The sequence below is a fragment of the Ambystoma mexicanum genome, chromosome 3p (assembly GCF_040938575.1).
Source record: "Ambystoma mexicanum isolate Mex_15411 chromosome 3p, UKY_AmexF1_1, whole genome shotgun sequence".
In the NCBI taxonomy this organism is placed as follows: domain Eukaryota; kingdom Metazoa; phylum Chordata; class Amphibia; order Caudata; family Ambystomatidae; genus Ambystoma; species Ambystoma mexicanum.
In genome coordinates, this window is record NC_090925.1 from 246,839,196 (window position 1) to 246,852,507 (window position 13,312).

Consider the following 13,312-nt stretch of genomic DNA (forward strand, 5'->3'; position numbering starts at 1 on the left):
CTCTCTGTCCTCTTTTCCCCGCCTGCCTTGCCCTCTGCCCAGGTGCTTTTCCTGACCTGGGTCCTGTTCTCAGTCAGTCCATCGGCACTGAGATCCGACTTGACTGTGCTACTTTGGTTCCACCTCCAGCACCTCGGATCAGTGCTGGCACTGTCCCTGCCCACGGTAATCCCAGAGGTGCTACCCTCTGGTGCAGGGAGAGGGGACAAGCTGATGGCCAGGTTTAAATATCTGTGGCTTTAATGTTGTGCTGAATTCCTGTACTCCGTACCCTCCAGCTACTTACCCACCTGTGGAACACTGGCTAATCTGTGAAGCCCCACCTATATCCAAACACACAGGTACGCATAGCCTAATGTCAGCGCACTTTGACACTTAAGAAAACATTTCAGGTGCCAGTAGCAACCCTCCATTTTATTTGATCAGTGGTGTACGCACATACACACACACATCTGATGGTTTCCTGAAATGCCATCATAACCGGAGTCGCTGGAAATGACAACTGCAGTCACACATCCTTTCCTCTTTTCAAATCTTTAATGCAAAGAATGTCAACTTAGAAAATTTGCAAACATCAAAGAATATCTTAAATAGAACCAGGCTCACCTTCAGGAAAGGCACAAGGTATGGTTGAGGTGAGGAATTAAGCTCTCGGTAAAGCCTGCTGGTGAAATCCTCTGCTTCGATTTTCCCATCCTACGAGACAATGCATTATCTTTATCAGCCATTTTTTGCTAGGATATTACAGCTCAATCAGATTCCAGATGTCACACTATATCCATATGCAGCCCTTTCATATTCCTCTAAAATGGCTTGAGAGCCAACTAACCCCTTTCAGTACTGTTTCTGCTTTGGGTTGCTTGGACAGACCACCCTAGACCCATTTGATGTTCATAATACAGCCCCCAATGAACCCGCACCTTTAATCCGCAGAACTCAGCAATAGTTGATGAGCCGCCACCACCTCTCAAAACCCACCCTCTCTTTTAGTCTTTTAAAGCCATTGAGCCATTACCATTTAAAACACAATCCTCAAAGCACAAACCTAAAAAGCTGCATATAGCAAACACAGAAAGATCAGATCAAGAGGAAAAAAAAAAGTATTTGCAACAACATAATTCAAATTAAAGTGCTTTGAATATCAAACCATATTGTTCTAGGTTAGACATGTGACTTTTCTGAGCATGCACGATATGAGAAAGCCCTAATGGCCCACACTTCAAATGCAACTCTTACCAGCAGGTTCTGCACAAGTTCTTTCACATTAGCTGCAGTCTCAGAGGACTGTTTACCAGACGAGGCTAGCTTTATTAACGTTGATAAAAAATTCTTACATTTCTTCACATTTTCCATAGTTTCCTGTGCAGAAAAAAAGTGGATAATTAAGAGCATATAATAAATCAAGATTTACTCCTTCCTAATGCTCCTTTCCCTCTTGGTCAGTTCCATTTTGCAAGTTTTTCAAACTACATGCTGAACGGATTTGAGCTTTTCGCCACACAAACTCCCTGGGACAATAGCTTGGACAGCTGTTGCAGTTCAAGGCGTACCGTTAAGCAGAACTGGCAGGATTAAGTGTGCAATCATCTGCACTAAAGGACACTGGGAAGAGTAAGAATTGCATTTTATTAGACAGAAGTGGTGATTCACCCCACTGCGGAGGACCAATCATTTGGGCAGAACAATGGAGTACTGGAACAGATATCCATAACCCCAAGTTCAGCACACCATAGAATATTAAAAAGGATGTCCGAAGGAGCTGTGAACTCACAAGTGGATGAGGTGTTTTTAACAATAGGAGAGACCGGTATATACCTTTATACAAAGGTGAAGGGGCAAACAAGAGTAAAGTCTGGACCAGGAGCTTCAATTCTGAATCATGAAGAAAATGCAATTTGGTTACCAATAAATACCAAGCCAGTCCGACCACAGCAACACAAACAACTATCTAAAAAGGCTATAATGCAGAAAAGTAAAGGACTGTGTAAAGTTCAATAATGACAGCTCCCACTGTCCTAAACCCAGCCTTCATCAACCCTCAACATGTTTTCATTGCCGACCGAGGCCTCCAAGACTCATCTACTCTTTTCTACGTCTTTATACTTCAAATAAGTAAGCTGTATCTTACTGTGGCAGCAGTGGAGGGGGCCGTTGTCCCTTGCACAGTTCTTTGAGGTGTTCCAGTCTGCACAGCCGGCGACGTTCCTAATGCCGTCGTTTGTGCTGTTCCACCCAAAACAATTTGAGGCTGTGGAAAAATAAAAGAACCTGCATTACACCTTCATATGCACCAGTCTGTGCACATTTGAACTTCAAAATCATATTTGCATGCAGAACACTATATTTACAAAGTATTTAAAACAAGCATGAATACCCAACTGTTTTAATAACTGGTTTAATTATGAACTAAATCAATGCAACAAACTTAATCCATATCAGAAGGATAAAAGTCAAAGCGTGCCTTGCCATGATCATTTGAGCGTTTGCATATTGAACCACCATAATTTGCAAGATCAATAATGGCACAAAGAACACAATGATCAAACAGTGGCCTGACGCGTGTCTTAATGCATCTTAATTATATTTTTTGATAAGGGAAAATAAAAGCAATTCCCCCAGGTTAAGAATGTGCATAAAAATAACTTGAGCAAGGTGAGGGTGGTAGTGCACAAAAGTATGAGTAATCGTCTCCCATGAATCTTCAAAGGGTCCAAAGGGAAATTATTTCAGTTCTCGTTATTGCCTAGGCCTGGTCCTCAGCGGCTTTTAACAGACACAAACAAATGGGGGTTAAATGCTCCGTGTCCTAAACCAAGGATAAAAAGTTCCACTGAAAATGTTTCTCAATCTTGTTAGTTCCGACTGTAGCAAAACCCCAGCCTCTGGTGAGGTCCTTGGCAATGTTCTTGTGCAGCTAGCATAAAGATTATCCGTTACTTTCTTTTACACGTCAGATTCTCTCTGCTCCACCTTTCGTTCCTTGATCCACTTTCATTTCTAGGCTGTGATCTGACAATTTGATACTTCACCTTCAATTCTACCTTTATTTCCTCTCTTCCTCATTGGAATCTATAGCCTCTTGTGATGATTAGGTTGCTCCCTTGGTTTCCTCAGGTCATCGGGACATCCTAGGCTCTCTTTATCCTGCTCATCCTTTATCCCCAGCTCACAAATTACCACAACTGTGGAGGACTCCTTTTCCCTATTCCGCTCATCGTCTTACATACAGCTGAGCTCCGTTGGAGGAAGTCACACTCAATGCCTGATGTTGCTTCACTATCTTTTCTACACTCTTCCTTTGACTCCCCTTTACTGTTGGCCAAACAAAAAGGCATTACCGAGTTTTTTCTTCCTCTGCCTCCCACCCCTGTCACCAGTTTCAAGTTCTAAATCACATTATTTCCCTTCTACCTACGGATCCTTCATCTTCCTCTTGCTCTGCTTCAGGCTTTGCCAACTACTTTTCTTCTAAAGTCACACTTCTTCAATCTCCTCCATTCGTTTTTCTGACCATGCTGAAACCTTTCCTTCCTCCTCTTCCTTCCCTTCCTCTATGCCTATTTTTCATCCCCTTGTACAAACTTTCGACTATTCCATCCCACTGCCACACTCCTGATCAAATTCCCTCTACTCTAAATCCCATATTGTACTCTTATTATTCCATTCCTCGCTATAGTCCTTATTTCTTCACTCCTAACTGTGACCTTCCCCTTTAAATCTGCCTCTATACTTCCCATTCTCAGGAAGCCATCCCTCGATTCTTCCCATTTCTCTCCTTCCTTTTCTATCAAAATTCTTGGAGCAAGTCTACAATCAGGTTTCTTCCTACATAAATCATTCTGCTCTATCCGTCACGCTTTCTTTTCCATTCAACAAAAACCGCCCTCCTCTCAGTTTGTAATTCTCTGTCAGTTCGACACTAAGCAACCTTCCCTTCTCATTTTACTAGACTTCTGCACAGCTTTTGATGCAGTTGATCATACCATTCTTCTCTGCTCACATTTTCATCTAGGCTTTCAGAGATCTATTCTCAAATGGTTCCGTTCCCAACGATTGTACTTATTCTGTCTCTTGGGCTGGCCCGTCTTCACCTGTTCCTTTCCAATGTGGTGTCCCCCAGAACTCAGTCCTGGATCTATACATCATCTTCCTTTGGCATTTCACACCTTTTCTATGTGGATGATTCCCAAATCATTCTCTGCTCCTCAGATACGATCCACTCACCTTTGACTGTGTGTCTCTTATCCGTTCAATCCTGGATGTCTGACCATTTTTTACATATCAAATCATCCAAGACGGAGGTCCTGTTTTTTACCCACCATTCCCTCTTCTGTTTTTTTTCCTCATTTCTCTCATCCTAGCTCATCATCATTGAGACCCACCTTATCCTTCTGTGCTCATATTTCTGTGTTGCACAGTGCTGTCGTTATCTCTATAATATCAGCCATGCCCATCCCTTGCTACTAAACCCTGGTTTCATCGCTCACTTTCTCTCGACTTTTCTACTGTTCCATCATTCCTTCTTGGCCTTCCTGTTTACCAACTGGCACTGCTTAGATCCATTTAGGATTCCTGTATCTTCACTTTCAACTCTCCGCTCGTGATTCTTTTGTTCCCACTCTTGTATTTATTCAAAGGCTATCCTTTGAATCTTGCATGTTTCACTTTCTAGGTCTTGTTTTGAAAAGCTTTCACGGTATGGCACCGCTATCTTTCTTCCCTCGCCTTTCTATGCACCTTCCCGCTGTCTGCACTCGTAGTCATTTTCTTCTTACTGTAACTCTCCCTCATTGTGCCCAATCTCAATTTCATTTCTTTTCACTACTCACTCCCAACTACTGGATTACTCTCCCTCTTAATATCCTATCTTTTTCCTTTGTTACGTGCTCGCCTTAAGATCTACCTGCTCTCTTCCTAGTGTCCAGTCAAGTGATTTTAACATAGATTTAACTTGAAATGTCTTTATTTGGTAAGGACTGTGGCGTAAAGTGCTATAAAGGTACAATAAAAAAGCTGGTCCTCCACTCGGATCGCAAATCTGTGCTGGAGCCCAATTGCAGATTTTTTAGTAGTTAAACTGTACGGGGCCTAAGCCCCAAAGCCGTAAGTAGACATGGGGTTCCCCCTAAGGCCTTCAACAGGGTCCTATCTGGGTCTTTCACCATATTCTTCATTCTGTGTCCTGGTTCTACAGCCTCCCAAAAAGCCTACTCAAGGTCACGTTAAAAGCTTGTACACAAGGGCCTTCTTTTGATCCTCTAGTCCATCTTCATTTTTCTCCTGCACCTCCTAAATGCTTTGCCTTTGGGCTTATCTCTTCACCCAGCCCAAGGTTCCCCTTGCATCTTATATTAGTCTCCTACTATTCCGGATCTTCTATTCTCCCTCTGATCTTCCGCTTCTCTTCCTCTCCCCTGCTCCTGGCTTTTCCCCCCGCTTCACCATTCCACTTGGATCACTGTGGCGACAAGGAATGAAGAGACTGACCAAGTGGTGCCATGGTGATATAGAATTATTTAACAAAAAATAACCCCATCTCTCCTTAACTCTAATGGTGTTTCCCAACCTCAACTAAAGAAACTCTGGTGCTCCTCAGGAAGTCTGTGAAAGTCAAAATCAAAAGGCACTGTCTGAGTCCAAAAGCTCCTACGCTATCCCAGTCACTACAATAAACAATAAGGTTTGGGTTCTGATCATGACCCAGGAGCACAACTCCCTTCTCCTGGGTGCAAAGTGTCTGAAAGAAACCAAGTCTTTTCAAAGTAAAAAGTTCCCATTAAGGTCCAAGCTTTTCGCAAAACAAACCGTTCTACAGGATCCTCGTGGGGTTAGGCGAATGACACCCGTCTCGTAGCTGGTTCCCCCATGTTTCTTATGGTCTTAAAGCTTGTAGCTCCTTCAAGGAAGTCTTAAAACATTTTGGTTTCTTATACTCTTTATCCTGTCCCCACTGGGATGACAAAGATGCTACCCGAGTCCCTCTCGACTCTCCAGCACCACCTTCTTCTCGAAAGTCCTCACAAACTTTATTCTCATCAATTATACTCCCGCAAACTCCTCTAAAAGGTTTTGTGTCTTCTGTCCACATTCGAGAAGATAACCCATCGAATAACGTTTCAGGGAGTCGGGTTTCTCTTTTGAGGACAGAATCACTTCACAGCCGATTAGGTGAGTGGCATTTCCTTATTGTGTAGACAGTTTGTTACACTCGATTGTCTTCGTTTCCCAATAACTTTCTCAATTTCCCCTCGGCTCCCTAACAGATTGTAACGAGTAAAGTTATCTGCTCTCGGCATCGGGGATGCCTCAGCGGTTCTGCCGGTGATCTCAAGGCAGTATATAGATGCTCTCTGGCTGGGTGCTCCTCTACGAGGCCCTCTAGTGCTTACTGTTCCGATGGTAATAACGTACTAAACTACCCCTTCTGTAGCAGTTAAGCATACACCACTACTCAGGATTTTCCCCCAGGCTTGTTTCGTCTTCCTTGCGACAGGCCTGGGGTAGCAATATTAGCATAATTGTTGGACCGCACGGTCCACCAACTACAGGTCACACCTCTGCAATACTCTCTTCGTCCATCCGTTGGGCCGGCTCCCGGCCAAATATTAAGATGCTTTCCAGGGGTCGCACCAACGATCTCAGTTTCTTTCGCTGGGGCATTTTATTTGACTCTTCTCTGTCACCTTCTTACTTTCATCCACCGGCCCCCAGATTCTGCTTTTGTCTTGTTTGGCATTCTGCCTTCTCCAGTCTTTGCATCTGCTTTTACTGCTACCAACACTTAGTCGGCCTGCACAATGTCCTTGTGCATTCCCTTGAACCACACCCTCCAAGTTCCTCGCCTGAGTCGCTCGCTTTTCCCTGCTGCTGAGCTCTCGGTCTCCCTCTCGATCTTGGCCTCAATGTCTTCCTCTGACCCTTGCTCGCCCTCATTTGTTTCTGATATCTTGATCTAGTGGGATACGCCCTGGCGTAACGTCAGCTTCATTGACTACAGCTGGTCGAGTATTTTCCCCACCTATCTTTAGCATTCGCAAGCTCATTCTGGTTCTGGTGCCCATCATATTAAGATGATCTGATCTTGTACAAGTTCTCTAATATGAACCCAGGTAAAGGAGATTTAAGTGATGGTAGTACCTTATGGGGTTGGGTTTTCAAGGGGCCGGTTCCTTGACTTGCATCCCCAGAAAGTGAGTTCCTCTCCATGATGTCCTCACGCATATTTCCACCCCTAGGGAGACTTTAGGTTAGAGGCTGAACCTCCCTATCCTCATGGAAAGGGTCTCCTGGGGAAAAGGGACACTAAAGGATCGTCATATCATCCTCCTCTTTAATCCTCTCCACATTCTCTTTAGGCACGTCTATACTAAGGGCGTTATTCTCCACACCTTTGTGGTTCATGACCTTCTTAGGCACCTCTGTAATAAGAGCTAACTGTGCAATTAGTCTCATCCCCCTCCCTCTAGGGGGGGACTTGGTTAGCCAAAAGGCCTATGTGGTGAACTTGGGAGATGACTTATAAACTGCTGGAGTTTTTTTTCGGGTTTCTGGATAGGATTACTGTACCTGCACGAGGGGAGCAGAGTGTGCCAGTGCTGATGGCTCTGTGAGACAGCAACCTCACAACAAATCAATGTTACGGGTCATGACCTTCGAAGATGGTAATGTGCAGAACACCTGCCTCACCAGCTTGGCATGGTCAGGGTTATTAGGCGAACTGCAAGATGCCGTGCCCGGCCTACCATCAGCTGGCTTGTGCCAGCGACTGGCCCACTTGGCAACCCCAGCATCCACAAGTAAGGTCAGAAAAGGAACTGTCAAACCAAACAATTCATAAATTCTAAATGACAAAACATAAATTAGAATTAGCATCATCCTGAAGCAGGTTTCAGAGAGCACAGCAAAATAATAGAAACTGGATATATACTTCATCACACAAAGTGGATGATAAGGAACAAGTTACTTACCTGTAACTGTTGTTCTCCAGCATGGGTCTGGCATGGATTCACGTGCTCATGAATATTCTCTTACTGTACGCTTTCCCTCCATTTCCACTGCTACTACTTGTGATCCACACACTCAAGACGTTGCCACTGCAGGATTTTCCTCATTGCATTGGTGCGGCCAAGGAAAATCTGGTACTCAGACCTTCCCAATCTGTCGATGGTGCCGGCCATCCAACTGCCTTCACTGACCAACCACCTCTCCAGAGAAGGAGGGTCAATCGTCAGTCGTCAGGCTGGGAATCCTCGGTAAAGAAAAAAATCAGTATCAGTTTCGTTTCTGATCTGTCTTTCGTAGTAGTAACCAATCACTGATCTCTGCGTCATACTGACCACAGCCAATGACTGCCCTCTACCTAAGCCCCGCCTCTGGCAGCCATCTTCAGATTTGGTAGCATGTGAAGTGGCAGTATGACCAAGTGAAGAGCCGCAGAGGGGTAGGCGGGAGGGTTCGCATGTGAATCCATGCCAGACCCATGCTGGAGAACAACAGTTACAGGTAAGTAACTTGTTCCTTCTCCAGCATGGGGTCTGGCATGGATTCACATGCTCATGAATAAAGAATACATAGCAGTACACACATGCACAACCACGGGAGGTGGCAAAGGCTCAACATTAAGCATTACATCAAACTCAACATTAAGCAATTCTTACCTCCTCACCAGGCTCACCTTAGGCGAACAGGTTGCGCAGCACTGCTTGGCCGACCCTGGACTCCTCCCTGGAATCCCGATCGATGCAGTAGAATTTCGTGAAGGTGTGCGTCAACCTCCACGTAGCAGCCCTGCAGATGTCCAGCAAGGGCACACCAGATAGGAACGCCGTGGTAGCTGCGATCGCTCTGGTGGAATGGGCTCTCGGACGGCCAGGCAGCGGTCGGTTTCCCAACCGATGACAGTACATGATACAGCCGGAGAGCCATCTGGAAATGGGAGCCTTCGAGAGAGCCTTCCCCTGATTGACAGGCCCAAAGTTCACAAAGAGTTGTGACGTCTTCCGAAAACACTTCCTGCGGTCCACGTAGAACTTCAGCGCTGTAGCCACATCTGACGGCACCTTGGGCATGAAGGAGGGGTGCGTCCTGAAAAGCCAAGTACAGGGCCTTGCAGGAAAGGGCCTGGATCTCTCCCACCCGACGTGCGGAGGTGATGGCCACAAGAAACGCTGTTTTCCACAACAAGAACTTCAACGGAGCAGAGTGCAGAGGCTCGAACGGAGGTCCCATGAGCTTGGTCAACACCACGTTGAGCTCCCACGCCGGGACCTGAGCCTTCACCGGCGGGAACGATCTGAACAGTCCCTTCATGAACTCTTTCACCAGACGATGAGACCACAAAGACGTCCGCCCGGTGGTTCTGGTGTATCGGGAGATCGCAGCAAGATGAATCTTGATGGACGCGTGCGCCAGTCCAGCTTTGGCCAGCGTCAGTAGGTACGGCAGTACTTGGGGAGCCGTAATCCGTAGAGGGTTAATCTTCTGTGCGTGGCACCAGACAGAGAACCTCTTCCATTTGTGTCCGTAACATTTAAGAGTTGAGGACGCCCTGGCCTTTGCAAGAACCTCTCTGCAGTCGGCCGGGATGTCGTATCCTCCAAACTCTAACGCTGCAGGAGCCAGGCCTGCAAGCTCAGCGACTTCGGGTCGTGATGGAGGATGGCGCCTCCTTCCCTGGAGAGAAGATCCGCGTCCACTGGCAGCTTGATTGACGGGGACGCTGACAAGTCCAGAAGGTCCGGGAACCATATCTGCCTCGGCCACTCAGGTTCGACGAGGATCATCCTGCACCGTGACCTCTTGAGCTGGTTGATGAGCCGGATCACCAATGGCAATGGAGGGAACGCGTATAGAAACAGGCCCTCCCAGGGGAACGAGAAAGCATCGCCCATGCTCCTCGGCTGGGGAAACCGGCTGGCGAACCTCCGGCACTTGGAGTTCGTCGCCTTCGCGAACAGATCGATCTGGGGTGTGCCCCACCGTCGGAAGAGGCGGTCCACTAGATCCTGTCGTAGTTCCCACTCGTGGCACGAGCGCAGCTCCCTGCTGAGTGAGTCGGCGATGGTGTTTTTTATCCCTGCCAGATGAAACGGCACCAGAAACATCCCTTGGGCGACGGCCCAATGCCACAGATCCTGCGCCTCCATGGACAGGGCTGGGGACCTGGTTCCGCCCTGTTTCCTGATGTAGAACATGGTGGTGGTGTTGTCGGTGAAGATCCTCACCACCTTGCCCTTGAGGGACGGAAGAAAGGACCTGAGGGCAAAACACTGCACAGAGCTCCAGGACGTTGATATGGAGGGACTTCTCCGTCGGGAGCCAAAGGCCTCTCGCGTGCAGATTTTCGGTGTGCGCTCCCCACCCTTCCAGGGAGGCATCCGTGGTCACTGTCTCCTGGTGGCCGGGGGTCTGGAAGTCCATGCCTGCCGTCAGATGCGCGCGGGTGCCCCACCACCGGATCGCTCGTCGGAAACTCTCGTCGAGTGTGATCCTGTCCTCGAAGCTGCCCGTCGCCTGGATCCAGCGCGCGTCCAGGAACTCCTGCAACGGGCGCATCCGGAGCCTGCACAGGCGGATGAGGTAAATGCAAGAAGACATCATTCCGAGGAGGGACTTGATGGACCTCACTCTGCCGCGTCCGCAACCAGCATCCGCTGCACCTTGCCCAAGATAGCCCTCGTCCTTTCCTCCGACGGAGAGGCCAGAAGCGACACTGTGTCGAGCTTCGCTCCAAGAAACAGTGCGTCTTGCGCGGGCACCAGGTGGGACTTGGCGTAGTTTATGGAGAATCCCAGGTCCGTGAGAAGTTGGACGGTCCTTGCCGTGTGCTCCACGGCGAGCTCCTTCGTCTTCGCTCGGATGAGCCAGTCGTAGGGGTAGACGTGGATCCCCTCTCGGCGCAGCTGCGCCGCCACCGGTGCGAGGCACTTGGTGAACACCCTGGGTGCCGACCTCCGTCCGAAGGGAAGGGCTCTGAACTGGTAGTGACGCCCTTGGACCACGAACCTGAGAAACTTTCGGTGTCCCTTTAGGATGGGAATATGGAAGTAGGCATCCTCCAAATCCAACGACGACAGGAAATCGCCCTCCTCCAGCTGACCCAGGACGTGTTGGAGGGTGACCATCCGGAACTTCTGTGCCTTGATGAATTTGTTCAGTCGTCGGAGGTCCAGGATGGGATGCCATCCTCCAGTCGTCTTCTTCACGAGGAAGTATCTTGAGTAAACTCCGGAGCCCCGAAGCCTCTTTGGGACGAGCTCGATGGCGCCCTTCTTGAGCATCGCCTTTACCTCCAAGAGAAGTTGAGGGACGTGATGTTCTTTCCTGGCCACAGGGGGGACGCGCGGGCACCTCTTTAGAAACTCGAGCGCGTGACCCTGAACTAGGGCGTCCAGCACCCAACGGTCGGTGGAGATGGACTCCCACACGCTGACGAAGCTCGCCAGCCGGCCTCCCACCGGGGTTCTTCGGTGGGGTCCCGACCCCACGGCCGGTTCAGTCCTGCTTCGACGAGGCTTTGCCGCCTTGTCCTCCTTGGCGACGACGGCGGGGTCCGCCTGACCTGCCTCGTCCCCTGTAAGCTTCCTGCGACGACGAACGGGCCGCTTGACGGTAGGTGGAAAATCCGCCGCCGGGACCTTTGGAGGCACCCTGTTTGCCTCCGCCGCTCCGAAAGGGCGGCCGCCGTTGCTGAAGAACCCCAAGAGCCCGGGCCGTCTCCGTGTCTGCCTTGATGGCTTGAAGGGAATCGTCCACCGTTTTCCCAAACAGGTTGTTTCCGTCGAACGGCATGTCCAAGACTCTGGTCTGCACGTCCTGACGGAAGTCAGTAGCTGTAACGCTCACCTGATTCCCGCAGATGCGCCGGTCTTGACTGGGTGAATGCCGTATCTTCAAAGGTGATGTGTAACACACGGTTGGCTCTTTGGGCTGGACCTCTGTGCACTGTATGTCTGACTCGAAGAGTAAGATGTCTGCAGATAGAAAATATGGGATTAATGAACTGGGGTTATTGGGTGCCTCTCTCCTCTTCCCTTTCTCTTCTCCTGTAGAACCCCAAAGGTTAACACCCTCACCTTAGGTAAGTGAACGCCGAGCTCTCCATCTGCCTCAGGGCAGGGTGCCGTAACCAGTTTCTTCACTGGATAAGGGTGCAGGCCTATTGACCTCAGAGGACTGCTGTCCGTCGTTAACTGCACGAACGGTAAGTTCTGGGCACTTCAAATGTCAAAAGTCTTTTGTAATGATATCCCTTGTTTTGCAGGGTTCCGGCGATGGCGGATGGCGGGCTGATGAGAGTGGAGGATCGAACCCGCGTGAGGAATAGAAGCGCCTGGAAGCACGTAAGTAAGCGCTTGTAGCCTGCTTCACGATGCGCACTAACTGTCCCTTTTATCTTGCAGGTACAAGTTCGGAGCTTTAGAGAAGCTGAAGGGTGCTGGAATACCCACTGGATTCGGCGTGGGAAGGAGTAATGGCACGTGAGTAATAAAGTTGCCCAATGTCTTTAAACGCAGCTTCTTTTGTCTTTCAGATGCGGGATGCAGCGCCGAAGGCCTCCGGAGCGTGCGAAGAGCTGGTAAGCTTTTGTCTTTCAGATGCCGGAATGCAGCGCGAGGCGTTGGTGACAGCCGATGGACCAGGTAAGAGATGCGCTGCCACTGAAGACTGTAGTGCTAACCTGTTCTTTCTTTGTCTTTACAGGTGCTGCTTAAGACTGGATTCCAGGATGGTAAGCCTTTGTTCCCTTAGGCCCAGGATCAGAAGCAGAAGACACGATGAGCGTTCTGCTGCAGAGAATGCAGAATAACGCAAAGCAAGATTCATCCATCGGGTGTGGTTTAAATAGCCTCCTGTAGTGCTTAGGTGTCTCCTTCCACAGCCACGCCTAGGTAAGAAAAGAGTTCCTGCTTTCCAGAAGAGTTCCAGTGTTCTGAACCTAGGGAGTGGCTCCTGCCCCACCCAACAGGAAAAGTAGTCCCAAACAGAAGAGGATCAGGGGTTCAACTGGCAGGTAAGTAAGCAGCATGGTCTGCTGCAGGTAAGTCCACCCAAGCATTATGAGCCCCGCGCTTCCAGCGCTGGGACTGGGCATCTTTATGAGCCTGGTGCCACTGGTGCCAGGACAGGGTCCAAAAGGTCCCAATTGACTGGCTGGCACTCGGAACCGGGGTTATGGGTCTGCTTCCAAGGGAGTCGGGCAAGTCCTGATCTTTTGGAAGCAGAGATCATGACAGTAGCCTTGAGCCATCCACGCCGCCTGAGGCACACGCCGTTGCCCAATTGGCGAAATCCAGTGTCAGCGATGTCCTTC

At 48.9% G+C, this 13,312-nt stretch overlaps 1 protein-coding gene across 2 annotated transcripts in view; it reads right to left on the reverse strand.

The window, feature by feature from the left end:
- The window catches only part of TAF4 (TATA-box binding protein associated factor 4), an 809,251-nt gene that overhangs the window by 296,953 nt on the left and 498,986 nt on the right, over window positions 1-13,312 (reverse strand). For both annotated transcript variants that reach the window (XM_069650711.1, XM_069650712.1), the window contains exons 5-7: window positions 2,129-2,248; window positions 1,237-1,359; window positions 607-696 (exon numbers count right to left, since the gene is read on the reverse strand). In XM_069650711.1, the coding sequence (XP_069506812.1) occupies window positions 607-696; window positions 1,237-1,359; window positions 2,129-2,248 (333 nt within the window). The remainder of the gene's footprint in view (window positions 1-606; window positions 697-1,236; window positions 1,360-2,128; window positions 2,249-13,312) is intronic.